Source organism: Callospermophilus lateralis, chromosome 4 (genome assembly GCF_048772815.1).
Source record: "Callospermophilus lateralis isolate mCalLat2 chromosome 4, mCalLat2.hap1, whole genome shotgun sequence".
NCBI lineage: Eukaryota > Metazoa > Chordata > Mammalia > Rodentia > Sciuridae > Callospermophilus > Callospermophilus lateralis.
The window spans coordinates 156,122,619-156,141,550 of record NC_135308.1 but is presented as its reverse complement, the minus strand read 5'-3'; the positions used below and the strand labels follow the sequence as shown (position 1 = coordinate 156,141,550).

At 36.9% G+C, this 18,932-nt stretch overlaps 1 protein-coding gene and 1 non-coding gene across 19 annotated transcripts in view; both read left to right on the top strand.

Annotated features, from left to right (window-relative positions):
- The window catches only part of Rbfox2 (RNA binding fox-1 homolog 2), a 268,933-nt gene that overhangs the window by 225,165 nt on the left and 24,836 nt on the right, over window positions 1–18,932 (top strand). For 14 of the 18 annotated variants that reach the window (XR_013091246.1, XM_076855111.1, XM_076855106.1 and 11 more), the window contains 3 exons: window positions 4,268–4,414; window positions 8,938–8,991; window positions 16,609–16,701. Coding sequence is in view for 17 of the 18 variants with exons in the window: in XM_076855111.1 (XP_076711226.1) it covers window positions 4,268–4,414; window positions 8,938–8,991; window positions 16,609–16,701 (294 nt within the window). In the remaining variant the exon portion in view is untranslated. The remainder of the gene's footprint in view (window positions 1–4,267; window positions 4,415–8,937; window positions 8,992–16,608; window positions 16,702–18,932) is intronic. The other 4 variants (XM_076855112.1, XM_076855108.1, XM_076855109.1 and 1 more) reach the window with 1 other exon arrangement.
- LOC143398786 (U6 spliceosomal RNA) lies at window positions 3,005–3,110 on the top strand. The gene has a single exon (XR_013091369.1). It is a non-coding gene; the product is annotated as a U6 spliceosomal RNA (small nuclear RNA).

Genomic DNA, 18,932 nt, shown 5'->3' with positions numbered 1-18,932 from the left:
GGCAGTGTAGCTCTCAGTATTAGAGTGCTTGCATAACTAGTCACAATGGCACACACCTGTAGTCCCAGCTACTCAAGACACTAAGGACTCGCTTGACTTGACGCCAACCTGAGCAACATAGCAAGACTCTGGCTCAAAAAAGAATGTAAAAAGTTCAAGAACATTAAAACAAATTTTAATCCTCATTTCTAGGATGAGATTTTAAGACATAAAAAGAAGCCCAGACTCTTGTGCATGTTGACAGATGGCTGAGCCTTGAAAGCAGCTGGGCCACGCAGATGCAGCTGCACAGCTGGAGGATAGGTGGGTAGCTGCATCCACAAGATCATTGTTGGCTGAGGGGCTGGTCTTCCTGTCTCCTGCCCATGCCTGTCTCCATTCACCCCAGGAGCATTATTGTTCCTTCAGATGTGGGTCCTGAGAAGGTGAGAGAATGGGATGCACACATGATCTCCCTTTGGATGAGAAAACCTATGAGGGCTAGAAGGAGGAGGTAATACCTGAAAAGCACAGTATAATATAGTGATTAAGAACATACTCTCTGGAGCCAGACTGCCCGGGCCCGAATCATTGCTCCATCACTTAGACAGTCTTTCTGTTCCTTAGTCTCCTCTTCTAAAGAATGATAACAAGAACCAGCATGTACTAGTCCCTCATTTTTAAAATTTTTAATTTAATTCAATTTATTTCATTACAGGGAATTGAACCCAGGAGTGCTCTATCTCTGAGCTACCTTTTATTTTGAAACAAGGTCTAAGTTGCTGAGGCTGGCCTCAAACTTGCTGTCCGCTTGCCTCAACCTCTTGAGTCACTGGGATTATAGGCGTGCACTACTGCACCCAGCCATGCTCTCAGTAAAAAGAAAAAAGAAGGATTGATGAAAGAATTAAATTTCTTAAGATGTGTAAAATACTTAGGCTAGTGTCTGGAAACTGATGAACTCCTAATTTTTATTAAAGGTTTAGATCAGATCTGACAGAATACACACTCAAAAAAATGGGTGCTCTTTTACAGGGAATTCTTATTTTTCAACAAAATTATTTAAGTAGAAAGAAGAAAAGCCCTGAGGTTTAACTAGAGGAAAGCAAGTTTGAAATGCTCTTTGTAGAAAGCAGGAGTGCGAGCTGACTGAAGACACTCGGCGTGTGGTCTGGCAGCACTGAGGGCCTCTGCAGTTGGTGCCACTATTGTGTCACACAACCGCTCAGGTGCATGGCTTTCCTCCAGCAAGTTACCTGCCCATGCTTAAGCTTAGAATTGATGGTGGGATTCGTTCAAGGTTGTGGTTTTTCCAGGCAGATTCAACCAACGAGATCGAAATGATAGGTCCTCTATGAGCCTAAATAGAAAGGAAAGGAAAGAATGGGTGAGGGAGGAGTCAGAGATGGGGAAGTGGAGAGCGTGTTTGTACCAATGAGATCAAGAATGTGTTATGTGGGGATATTTGAGGAAGCAGACTGAAAAGATAATATGTCTGTTCAAAAATGAACATTCATATGGCCGTTTTGGTGGTAGAGGAGTTTTAGGTGGTAACCAGCAAGTTAAAATAGTTATGTGAAAAAGCTGAAGGTGGAACTACAAGAGTATAAACAGATAATTAGGCATCTGTCAAAGGGCTCATATCCTGGGGCCAGGGGTGTAGCTTAGTAGAAGAGCACTTGCCTACCATGCATGAGGTTTTGGGTTCGACCCTTAGCACCTCTAATTAATTAATTAATTATAGAAGGAGGTAAGGAGAGTCGTTGGGATTATACAAAACACCTACAATCACAAGCAAAAAGAGTCATCCTAATAGAAAATGGGCAAAGAATTTGCAGACATCTAACAAAAAAGGAATATCAAAATGTCCAAGAAACATGAAAAGGTATGCAAATAAACACCACACTGTAATGCTACTATGAAATGACAAAACTAAGAGCAGCTAAAACTCTTATGAAGAGTTTTTGGGAGTATAACATAACACAGCCACTTTGGAAAAGTAGCAGTGTCTTTAAAGCTGAGCATATACCTATCCTTGACCCAGCAAATCCTCTCCTGGATGCACATATACCCTATGCAAATGAATGTTTGTGTGTACAAAAGACAGGTAAGCAAGAATGTTTGTTTGTTTGTTTGTTTGTGTTTGTATTTATGGACGGACAGAATGCCTTTATTTTATTTGTTTATTTTTATGTGGTGCTAAGGATAGAACCCAGTGCCTCACTGTGCTTGCTAGGCAGGTGCTCTACCACTGAGCTACAGCCCCAGCCCAGGAATGTTTTTCTTAATAGCCAGAACTGAAAGCAGCTCAAATAAATTATGTTTGTTTATACAACAAAGTGTAAATGGAAAAATTACAATAATATGTGTGTTTCATAAGTACAATGTGTGAAAGAAGCCAAATAAAAAAAGTACATATGTATTATCCCTTTTATTTTTATTGTTTTTTTAAATTGAAAAACAACAAAACTAATCTGTGGAGCTAGGCGTTAAGACCAAGATCTAAGGTGGGCCCTTGGGGTTCTCCTGGAGTGCCACTCATTTCTTGATCTAATTTTGGTTATACTTCCTGTGTGAAAATGTTCAGATTTGCTGATGATTTATGCATTTTTATCTGTTTTAACCTCCCATTTTAAAGTTGCATTAGTTTTAGGTAACAAACTATAACCTAACTTAGGAGTATAAGACAAAAGCCTAACTTAGGAGTATAAGACAAAAAAAAAAAAAAAAAAAAAAAAAAAACCCCACTATGAGCTGTAACCAATTAATCTTTGTCTACACGTTGTTTATGTTTTCTGCCTATAAATAATTGACCACTTTGAGCCCAGAAATTCTTTGAATTAATTCTGGTTTTGATTGCTACCTGGTTAAGAAAATGTGAATAAAATAAACTTAAGATATTTAAACTGAAAAAAATAGTTGCATTAGATCAGAAGGCTTGAGAATTTGAGGAATGATACTTCATGTTTTCCACTTGCCACATTTCCTAGAATTATGATTTCATAATTTTAAAAAAGTATAGGTAGTACTCGATTCGGCAGCACATATACTAAAATTGGAACGATACAGAGAAGATTAGCATGGCCCCAGCACAAGGATGACATGCAATTTGTGAAGCATTCCATGTTTTTTAAAAAAAAATTGTTTAGATAGGTAGGTAGGTAGGTAGGTAGGTAGTTCTATTCAGTTCTGTCTTAATTAAGATAATAAGAATAGCAGGTCCACTCTTGTTTTTAAAATATGTTGGTTAATCAGCTCAATAAGCCATTCAGCTTGGCATGTATTTCATAGGGAAATATTGAAACATAGATTCTTATAGTGCCAGATGAATACTTCAAAATAAATGTCTCTTTGCATGCCTAGAATGTGTCACACTTGTTAGACATTTGTCAGAAATGTTTCTCAGTATAGCCACCTTTCTGAGGAATTGGTGGGGGAAAAAATGGATAATGTGTGCCTGAGGTGTTACAAAAGAGTTGTGATTTAAAATATGTACCCACACTTACTCACATTCTTCCACTATGGATATGTACAAATTTGGCATTTATATGTTGGATAATAGGTTAGTCAGAGTCCCTTAAAAGTCTTTTTCAGTAGTTGGATTCACTAAATGCAACTTTGTTCAGGGCTAGTGAAGGAGGAGGTGGCCCCTGGATTGCATAAATTAGGGAGGAAAGTACACATTTATTTCAGAATAAGAAGCTGCTTCAATTTTTAGGCAAATTGACTGTCATCATTAGGTTCTCCTCTTTATAATGTTGTGATAATACTTGTCAACTAACTGGTCATGTATTCTAGGATAGACTGAATGGAATATAAAAATGTTTCGTCCTTTTATTTCCTTGAGAGCCTGAGATGAAAGACCAAAGGTGGAGTGACCTCTACAACTAAGTACAATGGACTCTTTGTTTTCAAAATAGAAAAGTCTCAGAAATACAAAGCTCTATAAGAATCTAAGAATAACGGTACTATTTTTACACGACCACTTATCCTAATATATCTCCATGTGATGGGGGGAAGGTCACTTGGTGTTTCTGTGTCTGTGCCTCCTATTAATGTGCCATAAGTATTCAGAAGATCCAGATTTTGTTTGTAGACTAAAGCATTTTGAACATTGATAATACCTTTGGTGTCTTTTTTTTTTTTTTTCTGTCTCTCTCTTTGAAGGGGAAAATTATGTTTGCTCATAAATAAACCTAGGAAGTGGTAAAGAAGGACTTTATTTTTCATAGAATTATGAAGTAATTGTGTTTATTTTTCATTCAGTGTTATTTGCTTCTTTCTTTAGCAGACAGAAGGTGGAGCACAGACAGACGGCCAGCAGTCACAGACACAGAGTAGTGAAAATTCAGAGAGTAAATCTACCCCTAAACGACTGCATGTCTCAAATATTCCATTCCGCTTCCGGGACCCTGACCTCCGGCAGATGTTTGGGGTAAGTTTCTGAAGTCCTTTTGAGGATTTTGTAATTATAATAGAATTTAATCCACCAGATATGTTATTAGTCATTAATATATTAGGATAAAACTACAAGAGATTGAGGAAGTTCCTGAGGTAAATCAGTATTTTCTTTCTTTTTTTTTTTCCTTGTGGTGCTGGGGACTGAACCCAGGGCCTTACACATGCTAGCGGGTGCTCTATCAGTGAGCTACAGCCCCAGCCCTGTAAGTCAGTACTGTCATCTTTTTTTTTTTTTTTTTTTAAGATAGAGAGAGAGAGAGAATTTTTTTTTTAATATTTATTTTTCAGTTTTCAGTGGACACAACATCTTTATTTTATTTTTATGTGGTGCTGAGGATCAAACCCAGCGCCCCGCGCATGCCAGGCGAGTGCATTACCGCTTGAGCCACATCCCCAGCCCCTGTCATCTATCTTTTTCTGCCACCCAGTCTGCTGTAGACTGACTGCAATGATGGCTGGGAATGAGGTGTTTCTTGGACCACGAGACTTCCCGTACTGAAACCAGGATGAGATGCCACCTGCCCACATACAAAGCTTAGTAAACATGTCTGTATTACGCTTGGTTTCACCTAAAAGAGAAAACATACACTTTGGTTTTTTTGTTTGTTTGTTTGTTTGGTTTGGTTTGGGTGTTTTTGTTTTGTTTTGTTTTGTTTTGTTTTTTGCTTTGTTGTTGTTGAGACAGTCTCGCTATGTTTCCCAGGCTGGTCTCAGTCAATCCTCTTGAGTAACTGGGACTATAAGCGTGCACCACTGAATCCAGCTAAACATACATGTTGTTTTAGCACAGTGATTCCTAAACTTACCTGCACATTAGAAGTCCCCTGAGGAGCTTAAAAAATATTGATGCCTGTGTCCCATATCCAAAGACTGGGATTTAACTGGCTTGGGTATAGCTTGGGCTTATGTGGTTTTTTTACAAGATCCCCAGATGTTTCTATTGTGTGGATAAGTTTGGGAACTGTTGGGCATTTTTTCTGTCACATTCTTAGCTCTTTACCTTCCCTGTAAGCCCAGCACATTATTGCCTTCCTCTCATCTCATGCTTTCAACCCCAGGACTGTGGTTTAGAAATGTATTATTGTTGTTTGCTACCCTGCCTTGGCAATATCATGGTGTAAAGAATATAGGTTTAGGGGTGGTTTGTTAAGGTAGAAAAGGTGTAGATTTGGGCATCAAAGATCATGGGAGTTCTGTTTGATTATGACCCTAGGAAAGTCATGTAACCTCTTTGAACTTGAATTTCATATCTCTACCTTGCAGAATGTTGTGAATTAAATGGAATAATAACTTTTGTTTTTTACTTTCTTATTTATACTTAGTAGTATCAATACCATTATCTAAAATGAGATGTAGAGGGTTATACTGCTATCTTTCATGTATTCCCTTCAACTGTTGACCTCCTCCCCAAGTCTCCAAAAGCAAAGTGCAATTTAAAAATTCATGTTATGGGGCTGGGGTTGTGGCTTAGTGGTAGAGTGCTCACCTAGCGAGCACGAGGCACTGAGTTCAATCCTCAGCACCACATAAATGTAAAATAAAGATATTGTATCCATCTAAAACGTAAAAATAAATTTTAAAAAATCATATGTTGTTGGAAGTAAATGGGTTTTAAGAGTCTTGGTTTTTTTGTATTGTTGCCTATTTTAATTTGATCAAACTTTCAACTTGACCTAGGACCAAGTGATAGTCAATAGTTTTATTAAAAATTTCATTAAAATAGCTGCCTAGTGCCTTATTAGAAAAGGAGAAACCCTGCAGTAATCTTGTGTCCACTGCGTGGTGACAGGACACTGGAACAAAGCTGTTTCACTTTCATCTGGCTTCCTGTGTTTGTCTCCTACAGAAGAGAAGGCCAGGGTGGTTTTTAAATGCTGCTCTTGAAGTCCTTAAAGAGCTTTTACACAGAAAACGGTAACTGGTTGTTTTCCATCTTGACAGAAAAGACTGCAACAAAAAGTAGAAAGAACAGCAAATAAGGAGACATTTCCCAAGAGCATGAATTATTGGGTTCCCTTTGGACCCAATAATTTGGAACCTTTGGAACCTTCCAACACAGATGAGACTCTTAGTCTTTGGAGTCTGTAAGAAGGGAGCACGTTCTCATCTGTCAGTTGTATATTCTCTTGAGTCAGAAAAGCAGTGTCCGTTGAAGATCTGCCTAGGTCGGTTAGGAATTTCTTGAAATGTAGTATGCCCTTCCCATAAGGTTAAAATGAAAAAGAAATTTTTTCTTACAGGGAACACCTGTTGCTTCCCCCCCACCCACCCACATGGTTAACGCCTGTGACTTAGAAAGTCAGTGGCATTGGTGAAGAGCAGAGATTTCATGCACCATTTTATTAGCTCTGTATACCTGACAGCTTCTTTGAGCCCCACTTTGCTTAATCATAAAAAGAAAGCCAATTTCCTTCTAGAAAGATGTCCTAAGAATGCAGTACACAATGTAAAACAAAACAAACTCTAAGGCACCAAACTTCATTTTATAGGATAGGTGTAGAAAAAAATTAAATGCCTTGTTATCTAAACTGAAATATTTTTCTCTTTCCTTGATTTTTCTAATTTTCTGTTCAAAGATGAAACCAGAATCAGGCTTAGATGTCTTCTTCTATAAAACTTGGATTCTTTTTTTTAAATTGATTTTATTTTTTTAAATACACGACAGCAGAATGCATTACAATTCTTATTACACATATATACCACAGTTTTTCATATCTCTGTATATAAAGTAAGTTGACACCCAATTCATGTCTTCATACATGTACTTTGGATAATGATGTCCATCACATTCCACCATCCTTGCTAATCCCCTGCCTCCTCCCTTTTCCTCTCTCCCCTCTTTAGAATTCATCTATTCCTCTCATGTTTCTCTTACCTAAAAACTTGGATTCTTAATACATGTTTTCTGATAAAGATAATAGTAATTCAGTCCAGTGGAAAAGCATAATCTCTGTTTTGCTCCCCACCGCCACCCCACACATACACACACACATTTTTAAAGGTCTGGCTTGGAATCCAAGTGAAATAAGTTAATGGGACATGAGCCCAGTACTCTAAGGGAAGTGTAAGCCAAAAAGATAACCTGGAGATTCCCTGCACATGCCTTCAGTTCAGCCCATCCAAGTACTAACTAAACAGTTCTGTCCCTTACATCTGCCTCCCCTAGAATAAGGTTGTGCATTGTGTAACTTTCTAGTAATGGCCAGGTAGACTTTGGGTCTTTAGTTCCATTTGGTTTTAGGGTGTTAAGATATTTATATAATTACTAAACCAGAGTTTACCTAAAATATTCTTGATGTTTGTGGCAGAAAAGTTAAAGTGGCAAATAAGTGAAATCATCTTTAATGTCAAAAATGTATGGTGGAATGGCATGTAGCCTATAGGAATGATAACACAGATAAATATTTGTTGATTTTGATAGTTGTTCATAGTCTATTGCTAAGTTTAAAGAAATATGTGGAATGTGTCTGATACAGTTATTTCTATCTGTGTGCCTGAAAAAAGCCTAGAAGGCCATGTACTAATACACTAAGATAGTGGGATTCATATAATCTTTTTTCAGTTTTCCTGCTTTCTTTTTGTTTATATTTTCTAATTTTTATACAATGAATACGGTTTACTTGCATAAATTTCTTTTTAAAAAGGAGGAAGAAGCCAGGCATGGTGGTGCTTACCTGCAATCCATGCTGAGGGAGGTGGATAGCAAGTCCAAGGCCAGCCTCAGCAACTTAGACCCTGTCTCAAAATACAAATAAATGAATGAATGAAATGAAAAGGACTAGGGATGCAGCTGAGTTAAAGGGCCCATGGGTTCAATCCTAGTACCACAAAAAGTGGGGGAAACAACCTTCAATAGCTTATCGTACTTAGTGGGATTTACTTTCCTTTTTTTCAGTAATGGGGATTGAACCCAGGGGCACTGAACCACTGAGCCACACGCTCAGCCCTTTTTAAGGTTACATCCTTAGTCCTTTTTATTTCATTCATTCATTCATTTGTATTTTGAGACAGGGTCTCACTAGGTTGCTTAGGGCCTTGCCAAGGTGCTGAGGCTGAGGCTGGCTTTGAACTTCCATTCCTCCTGCCACAGCCTTCCAGTCACTGGGATTACAGACATGCACCCAACACACCCAGGCAGGATTTACTCCTTAAAACTGAGACATTTAAAAAATTAGAGGGGTAGTTAAAAATCTGTATGTGTAGAAGTGCATCAGTAGGGCGTCACTGTAGTGTCTTCACACAGTGGCTGCTGCGCTTAGAAGAAGGGTGGCGCTTAGCGAAGGAGTTGAGGAAGAAGGGACAGGGAGATGCCATCAGCTCAGAGAGAAAAAAAAACCAGAGACTGGTATTGCAACCCACCAGTAAATTTTTAAAAATGGTTATTAATAAATACCAGTTCAAAGAGGAAGAAGAAAAACAATTTCTTTCTCAGAAGGAAGTAAAACCTGTGGATAAAAGGCTGATCATAAATAAATGTTTTTGCTTTTGTCTCTGCAGCAGTTTGGCAAAATCCTAGATGTAGAAATAATCTTTAACGAGCGTGGCTCTAAGGTAAGCTCTATTTCAATATCAAGTATGCTCAATTTCTTTTTAAATTTTGTTTTATTTTAAATATTAGGTATTCAGAAAGCATGAACCATTTTTCAGGTCTTCATTAAGGTATTTCAAATGCCCACCTTGGGTTAGATTATCTCTAAATATAAGTTGGAAAGGAGAGTGCAGTAGCGAGGATAGGATGAGTGAGATGTGGGTCCTTGAGCGGCCTGAGTCGACCTAGGTCTTCTTAGTTTAAAGGAAGAGAAAGCCTGAAAAAAAAAAAAAAAAAAGTCTGCTTCTGTAAGAATTAAAATTAAGAATTCCATCAGAAAAATTCGGCTTTTTAAATTCCAACTTCAAAATGGCATATATAGGGCAAGTTTTGATGTTGAGTTATTCATTCCACTTTGATACATTTCACAAAGCTTAAACAGTGAGTAGTGACTTTGGAATTCATTGTGAACCCATCTTTTTTTTCCTGTGAGTTTTACCCAGATGGGCCAGCTTCAGGACATGGAGTCACTTCAATTACAAATACAGTGAGTTAGCTTTGTATCTAAGAATGAAAGAAGCAACAGGGTTTAAGTCAGTGTATGTGTTCTTTTCTAAATATGTTCTGCATAAAAACTGAGATGTTCATTAAAATAATTTTCCTATTAGCAGTTTTTAAATTAATTTTTATGTGGTCACCTCTGTTGAATTTTAAAAATAGCTCTTGGCTGTGATTAAATCTCCTAAGAAGGTGATTTGAGAAAAAGCCAAATACAGCCAGGATAAATCAGTTACTGTTTACCTCTTCTTCTATTTCCTACTCCAAATTTGACCATGCTTTGGGAATTGATAACATATATACAGTTGTATGTACCTCCTGACCCTATCAGTACTAAAATAAATGTATACTCTGTTCTAATGATTATTATTCCCTTCCTTTGAATGTAGCAATGTTAAAAGTGTTTTATTTTGACCGTGACAATTATTTGTTAAAGAGGTAATTATACTCTAAACTTCCAATTTTCAATTAAAACAAAAAAGAAATTAATATGTCTATACAGAACTTTCTCCAGCCCTTAACTTGGTAAGTATTTTTTAAAGTGAAATCTATTAACTATCAACCAGTAAAACTATGTATGATTGTTATTTACACACAATAGAGTTTTATTTCTTTATTGTATAGTTTACATTTATATTTTGTGAAGTTTTTAGCAAATAGGTGGGAAAATAACTGTGGTTTGGAGGCAGGAAGCATATGAATGTAAAATAAATATGTGAAGATTATTTGCCACACTGTTTATCTGAAGTAATAGTCCAGATATTTTTGTTTTTAAGAGCATGCTTAAAATAGTTTTAACAACTGGAAGCCCAATATAGTTCCAGCAATACTGAGGAACTTGATTAAACACTGAGAGAAATTAATGAGTGCTTTTCTTTTTCTGAACCAAGTTTAATTTTTCACTTCTTTTGTACATTTGGATTGACCATAAAATTAGAACATGCGCAACTAGCGAAAAGGAGTTTAGGTGGTCTTATTGTTTTGATTAAGAATTGCACTGATGGAGTTGTGGCTCAGTGGCAGAGCGCTTGCCTTGCACATGTGAGGCACTGGGTTCAATCCTCAGCACCACATGAAAATAAATAAACAAAACAAATATATTGTATCCGTGTATAACTAAAAAAAAATTTTTTTAAATCGTGCTGACTTTTTTTCCCCTCTATCTTTTAACCAAGTGCTTTTCTATACAGAAATTAGCATTATTGAAAGTTTTTTGGAAAAACTAGTTATAAAATAAGTCTGAGATTAGTAGTACTTACATGTAAATCAATGTTTAATCAAATTGCTACTAAACAAAAGGGTAGCTCTTTATCATATCTTATTTTTTGTGAGACTCTCCAGCATTTTAGAATGTAGCCATTTGAAAACTTAGGTAAGCAGAGTGACACTGCCACATCCACCCCTCTTGCTGCCAGCCTTCTACCTCCCCAGCTCTCTGCTCTAGAGCAGAGTTGCTGTTCTTCATGAAATAGCTGCTTCCCTGCTGTCCTTTTCTCCTTTGATCTTCATGTTCTAGATTTAGCTTCCCCGGATTAAGGAATGGCTGTATATATCCAATACATGCAGATATATATGTTTAAATTAATTAAAAGTATTTATAGCTTTATTGATTCTCTAGACTTTACCAATAATGACAAAATAGTAACACAAATAAGAAGATAATGCCTCGATAGAGCAGCCACATGTTCTGGTTTATCCAGGCCAGCCCCACTTCACACCTGTTGTCTTAACAAATTATTATTAATAATTCCCCCTGTTCCCACAGAATAGCTGTTTGAACCATAAACTCTGATGTCACTCTCCTAGTAGATCCTTGGATTAGCAACTTAAAAAGCACTCTTTTAAAATTAAACATGTCCCTTAATGCAAAGTAGAAAGGAAAAACATGTAGTTCACTAAAGAGACTGTGCCAGGGGCTGTTCTCATATACTTCGGTCCAGACTTTTGTCTCATGAAGAATCTTAAACAGTACCCTAAGTAACGTCATTCAACCCCAGTATTCTTGATCTTGCAGTTCTTTGCTAGAGTCTTTTAATGACTAAGAATTTTTTTTATTTTTACCTTTCAGAGGTTGATTCCATTGTTGAACCCAAGATTTCCACCCTTCTGCTTACTATCACCCAGCCACCTCACAATTTTCACGATATTTACCAAGTTTACTAAATAAAGAAATGGCAGTTCTTCGCCTCTTTACACAGTGTTGATCATTAGGTCCCAACTTAGAGAGCACAGCAAAGGTTACTGATATTTCCAGCAAGTTTTGGTGAAAATGTTCTCATTGATTCTCTCAGATGGATTTCTGGCCATGAGATCTGGAATTAGGTTGGGCTTCAGTTAAGGCTATTAGGATCTCAAACACAAGTAATGTGCTGTAATTTCTTGCCTATTACCCTGGGTTCTGATTTCATGCCAAGGGAAATTAGTTATTTCTTTCAAACTGTGGTTGATACACTGTTTTTGAAGTTGTGCTAAGTAGACCTTTGTGATTTTCAGCAAAATTGACAGGTAATGCTAATGTGAAATGTTTTCCGTTATACTTGAAACTGAATTAACAGTGCATGTTATTTCCAAAGGACTTAGTTTACTTTCCTTTTGTTTCCATTTTATGGGTTTTATTTTTATTTTTCTTTTATTTATTTTTTAATTTCTGTGTTCTGGCCATACCCAGGAGATCCGTCTGCTTTTGATTTCTCCCTTAAAAGTTACATGGTAAATTTTCTTTCTCATTCTTCTGAGATGGAAAAAATCAAAGATTATACAAATTAAAAATATGTTTCCAGTGCTCATCCTATTGCTTGTTATTTATTGCAGCCTGAGGCCAGACTAAAAAGGTGACAGTTACTCGGCTACTATAATGTCCTTGATGATAAATGGATGTCAAGGCAGGTGATGAAATTGCTGTCCCACTCATTAGAGGTTTTAACCACAGCCATACCCTAATAATCCATTCCTTGATTTCCTTAAGACATCCAGGATCTCTGTAAATCCCTAATGTAACACTGGTGTGTTTAAATCATGAATATAGAATTGTTAACATAGACTTACAGAACTGAGAACTTTAGCAACAATGTGCAGACCTGCTCACCCAGGTCATGCATTGGGAATGGCGGTCCAACTGAGATGTGCTCTTAAGTCCACGCTGGGTTTCAAAGATGTAACACACAAAAAAAAGAATGTTAAGGACCTCACAAATAATGTTTTTATATTGTTGCCATACTGAAATGATAATACATTGTACATATTAGGCTAAGTAAATACCCTATTAAAACTAATTTCTCCAACTTATATTATTTGTAGGTCACTTTAAGAAAATTTAAAATTATATGTGTCAGTACTTGTATAGACAAATGTGCTAAAAAAGTTTACCTTTTATTTATCAGTTTTTATTAGTGAGAGTTTGGATGAAAATTCTTCATCTCCTTCCATATCTGAAATAGTTACTCTTGTCAAGAGTCTGAGATTAAATCTATTTGTTACAGATTATTTAACCTATTTGTTATATTCCTGTGCAGACTGGTTTTTAACATTTCAATGTTTGATATGTTGTGTCACCATTTGAAGCTGTTTAAGAAAAATGTGTTATAAAAAAAAATGTGTTAGATTTAGACGTTATTTTATAACTTATCTTCTAAAGCAAGAGTTTAGAATGACCAAACTTAATGTCAATTAGATTTCTGAGAATGAAGGCATGCAAAGACACAATTTCATGTAAGCAGACTTACTTACATGAGTAATTCCCCCTCACTCTTGGTTCTGGGAATAGAACCCAGCATGCTAGGCAAGCATTCTACCACTGAGCCACAAGCCCAGCCCTCTGTGAGTAACTTTAAACTTGGATAAACTATGATTGTCCTTAGCACAGTTCCTGACACCTCTTCTAAAATGCTAAATTTTAAAGTTTCAACATGAAAAAAAGTGTTTAAGAACAATAATCTAAAAATGCTAGTTAAACCTCTCACATTCCTGGTGTTGGATTTTAATTTTCAGTGGTATGCATCAATTCCTATGTTTCTGAACAAATTGTCACAGATTTTGTGGCTAAAGGCCACACATTTATTATCTTACAGTTCTGGAGGTCAGAAGTCTGGAGCAGGTCTTGCTAGTCTGAAATCAAGATGTGGCATTCCTCAGGGTGATGTGTCCTTGCCTTTTTGAGCTCAGGAGGATCCCATTTTCCTTGGGCTGGAGCCTCCTTGTGTGTCTGAGGGCAGTCAAGTCTCTCTAGGCTGCTACAATCCAAGTCTGAATCTCCTGCTTTCTGTTTTCATTGATGAGTACCTGGGGATTTACACTGGGCCTATCGGGATCATCCAGAGTAATCTTCCTATCTCAAGATCATTAATCTAATCACATTGATAAAAATCCCTTTCAACAAGTAAGGGGATATATTTTCCAGTTTCAGGCATTAGAACATGGATAACTTTGGGGGCCATTATTCTGCCTACCACAGGTTTATTTCTCTTTAAAAGAAAGAAAGACATCCTTTTACTTCTGTGTTTCATGTCAGAAAATTCCAGAGCATCACCCAGACCTTCTCCCTCCTGTCACCCAAGGAAAAGATAGCTGCAAAGATTGCTTTGTGTCTTTGGTGTCTTGATTAACATCTCTTTTGGTGTATAAGCATCATTCTTTATAAAACACTTTTAAAAACATTTGAAAAGGCAATTTGGTTCCTGAATAAAATAATTATTGAGAAAACCTTACATGAACAGACATTAATGTTAAAGTTGGTCATTTGCTGACCAAATATCATCCTCCATTCATTCGGGTGCAATTACTGTGTCACTGATGTTCCTTTCATCAACACATTCCAGAAAGGAAGATTATAGAAAACATTCCACGATTAGATTAGGTGGGTGGGAGGGGTGTTTTCAGGCCAGTGTAACTTAGTAAATAGAATTTTGCATTTAGATTTGCAAAGCTTAACTTCTGATTTCTTCACAAAAGCTGTGTATTCTTGGGTACTTCATCTCATTTTGACTCAGCTTCTTTACCTTCAAAATGAAGTATGTATGGTCTTTATGTGTGTATATGATATATGTAGACAATTACAATGTTAAACACCTAGATGTTAGTCTCCACATAAACTCATAGTAACTTACCTATTTGTAATTTATTAATTTAATTTAAGTATTAACTTTTATGACTGCAAGAATGAGTTGGAATACAAATTATAATGCTTCCTGAGTGTAATATATAAAATACATCCCCATCCATGACCTTTCTTAAAGGGCTTACCTTCCCTACTGAAGGGTTCTCTGGGATTGGAGAGCTGGGGGGCTTTTTTTTTTTATCAGCAGATGCTAATGTAGGTGACTACTGGGACCTTAAATACTAACTTGCCCTTGAATATATAAGGCTATAACACATGTTTTTCAAAATTTTGCTTCTGAAAATATGTTCTCACTGGTATTTCCAACAAATTTATATAAATGCCACCATCCATAATAACATTTAGAATACTTAGTAGACAGATCTTTCAAAATGGAGTTGCTTCTGTAAAATCATTTTTTTTAAATATATTTTTAGTTGTTGATAAACATTTATTTATTTATTTGCTGAGAATCAGACCCAGTGCCTCACACATGCCAGGCAAGTGCACTCTCGTTAAACCACAGCCCCAGCCCCTGTAAAATCATTTTTAAAAGGTGCAACACATACTGTTTACCACCTTATTGAAGACCATGTTTCATGTATAAAGGAATGCTCAGCAAGGCAGAACCTCAGTAAAACTAAAGGGCTTTCAGTTATCCCACAATGGAATATTTAAAAAAAAAAAAAAAAAAAAAGAGGACGCTGAAGCTATTGGAATGATACTTTCCAGAAAAATCCTAATGATTTTCTACTCTACACATGTAAATAGCTTGAGAGATTATTTGGAAAATTGTATTTGCAGAATGGAAAGATGAGGACAAAGCACCTAGAGTTAAAGGTGATATGATGCTGGCTTAGTCGTCATGCAGGCGTCTAGCAGATCCTCCTGGTGTTGAAATGAAAGCACAATGGTATGCACAGAGGAGAGGGCTTCTCTCCCTGTTCTCCTGATTTGTCTACCTCACTAAGTAAGGGTGTGCTCCTATTTTGTAGCATCTCAAGGGACAAATAAGTTAATCCTAAACTCATAGCAGCAGTCATGTTGTTGTCTTAGGTTGTTCTTTTCCTACTGAGTGTAATTGAATATTGAATATTCTGAATATAACATATCTGATATTACTAATGAGCTCTCATTCCCATTGACTATTTCTTTTTTCTCTACATGTGGAAAATTTCTAATATGCTTAATAGCAGGTATAGATATCAACAGATGTGTTATTTAGGCAAATTTGTGTTAGCAACTTTCTGAAATCCAACTGGATATAGTTTTATATAAAGTGCCTATTCACCCATTTAAAATTGGCAATGAAGAAAAATCATAATTGACCATTGTTTAGTGATATTTTCATTTGCTGAGAAGAGCGTGAGTACTCTCCTTTTCTGCACCTAATATCTATAAAATTCTACCTCAAGACTCTAATATCTTAAATTATTCTGTTCCCAAGGCATTCATAGTGATATAAGTAACAGGCGGTATGGGGCTTAGACACTTAGACCTCCTAAAAAAATCTCATACCATGATTAATCTTGAATGTCAGATTTCGTATAGCCGTTACTGGAGAATGATGGATTTGGGATATTAGAGAATCAATTTAATTTTTTTTAAATACATAGGGAACATGTACACTAGCAGCATGAGTTGAGGGAGAAAGGTAGAACATTAAAAAAATGCTCGGATTCTTGGTTGAATTGCATGACCCGAGTAACTCTATACCTTAATTTTGGTCTGGCCTCATATGCTTTATATTTTATTATTGTTATTAATGTTAATTAAATTACCATTGTTATTGTAGTTATTTATTCTTTTATTGGGTTTAATTTCTCTTTACAAAATATGCATGGACCAAAAAAAATGTGACTCTGGGAGAGTATTGCTGAGTTGTTGCTGATGTCGGTTTCATACTGTGATATTTTTTCTCTGTTTACCACGAGATCAGTATTTCAATATAACGATGTGCATGTTTTCCCCCTTCTCCCGCTGCATGCAGGGATTCGGGTTCGTAACTTTCGAGAATAGTGCTGATGCAGACAGGGCCAGGGAGAAATTACACGGCACCGTGGTAGAGGGCCGTAAAATCGAGGTGCATGTCTTCAATAATTCAATTTCTGGTTTCTATTTTTACTTCTCTCTTTTTGTATTGCCTCACTTATTTCACATTTGGAACCCTGTCTTGTTTGTTTTGTGTTTGTGTGTGTGTGTGTGTATGTGTGTGTGTGTGTGCGCGTGTATATGCCCACGTATATGTGTGTTTTCTGTGCTCTTCACCTCCTGCACTAAATGTATAAAAATAACACTTTCTGTCTGCCTCTGCCACCCCCACTTTTTTTTTTTTTTTTTTTTTTTTTGGTGGTTTGGGGTTTTGCTTTTGATGTGTATGTGTGTGTATGTGTGTGTTTCACTTTTTTTTTTTTTTTCCTTTCTCCGAAATGTTCATCCTTCTGCTCTCATGATTTTTTTTTTTCCTTTGCTTCAGTTTGCAGTACTCCACAATCAGGCCTAAACAAACTAACTTTAAAGATATCTAAGAACTATCCAATTTATAATTGGGGTCTGTGATGAATCAAGGGGCCAGCCAATATCTTTTTGTCTCTTGGGAGGCCAGTTTGCCTCCATGTGTGTGCAATTAGCACAGAATAGAAGATTTTAGAGACTGTGGGGAGGGAGGAGAGAACCCAAAACTCATGTAGTTTTAAATATATTTAATACCAAGAATTTCAACAGTTGATTCTCATGTTTTGCGAATAACATCCTCAAAGGAGGGTTTGCTGGCTGGCTGACGCACTGTGGTTGGCTTGCATCAGCCACCAAGCTCCCCAGCCCTTCATTATAACGCATTGAAGGTTAACTGGCTCCTTTCCCCTTTCCCAATTTTTAAAGTATTAAATATAAAAGCCACCATTTGAGTAAGATGTCTGCATATTTGCTTTTTTCCCCCCTTTCCAATGGTTTAGCATTTAGGGCCCTTCACTTGACTCACTCTTTCCATGGTAACTATACACAGTGCTGGCGATGGTGCCCGTTGGCGGTAAGTGAAACAAGCACTAGAGAAGAAGCTTTTAAAAATGTAATTACAAAACAATTAAGAAATAAAAAAGTCCATCTGCCATCTCACATTAACACTACAAAATGTGATTTGACTTGTTCCCCTTCCTTTCCTTTCCCCCTTTTATTTTCACTGCTGTTGAGTAATGCTGCCTGGACTTTGGATGTACATATTGTTTTGTAGCTGTCTGAGCTGTTTGGTTACTGACTTCATGGTGATTTTTTCCCCTTGCACATCTTACTCAGAGTCACTGAACTCCAGTTTGGCTGGTTTTATTAATGCACTTCCTGCCCCTACTTCCTTTCTACTTTTCCTCTTTCCCAAACCACTATTTGGGGCTCTGACTGTGTAACTCTTTCTTTGCCCTTGACTGCTCTTTTCCTTCCTGGGATACCCTTCCTGACTTTCTCTTTTCTTTTTCCCTACTTCATTGTTCTCTTTACCCAAATTCTCCTTAATTCTTCCTACCCCTCCCTTCTCTGCTCCACGGAGCTCTTGATTCTTTTGCTGACTGGTGATTTCTGACTGGTTCTAGCCACTTTTCATTTCAGTGCTTGGTTGCATTCCGCTATAGCAGCTGGTGCAAGCTCCTGCTCATTTAACCCGGCTCTCCCTTTCCTCCCTTCTTCCCCAGACTGATTTTTTTTCTTTCTTTCTATTATTTGTGTGTGTGTGTGTGTTAACTGCATGCACTCAGTCTCATCATTGTTGTCTCCCATTCTTTCTTTGTAAATGTGAAATGTTTCTATTATCTGGGGGTCAAACTAGAGTAACTGCAGTTGGATTACTGTACAAATCATATGACACATTAGGATATTTTAAAATTCCAATTCTACCTAAAATTGGCCTTTTTGTAACACAAATTTAACACAATGTACAGTCCACAGACAAAATAAGACATGCTTACATTCATAATTCCTATTTAATTAAGTTCTGTGGTGAGGCTTGACCCTCCTTGCAAGAGCTTTCAGGTTGATCCTGACCTGGGTCTCTTGCACCTAAGTTCATTCATCTCTCCAGCAGCACCATCCTTGTGACATCTATTTGTCGTGGCACTAAGAGTGCTTCATTGAAATGATACAGTTCTGTAATGAGGATAGAGGGTACCATAAAAGAAAAGCAGTGAACACTTTATTTTCACAATTCTTGAAAGTGCCGACTTTAAAGGCCTTCTGAAAACTTCATTCTTAAATGAATAGACCATGTAGTCTAGAAAATTCAGATGGCCCTGAAGACTGCCCACATGGGCATTTAAGTTCCTATATTTT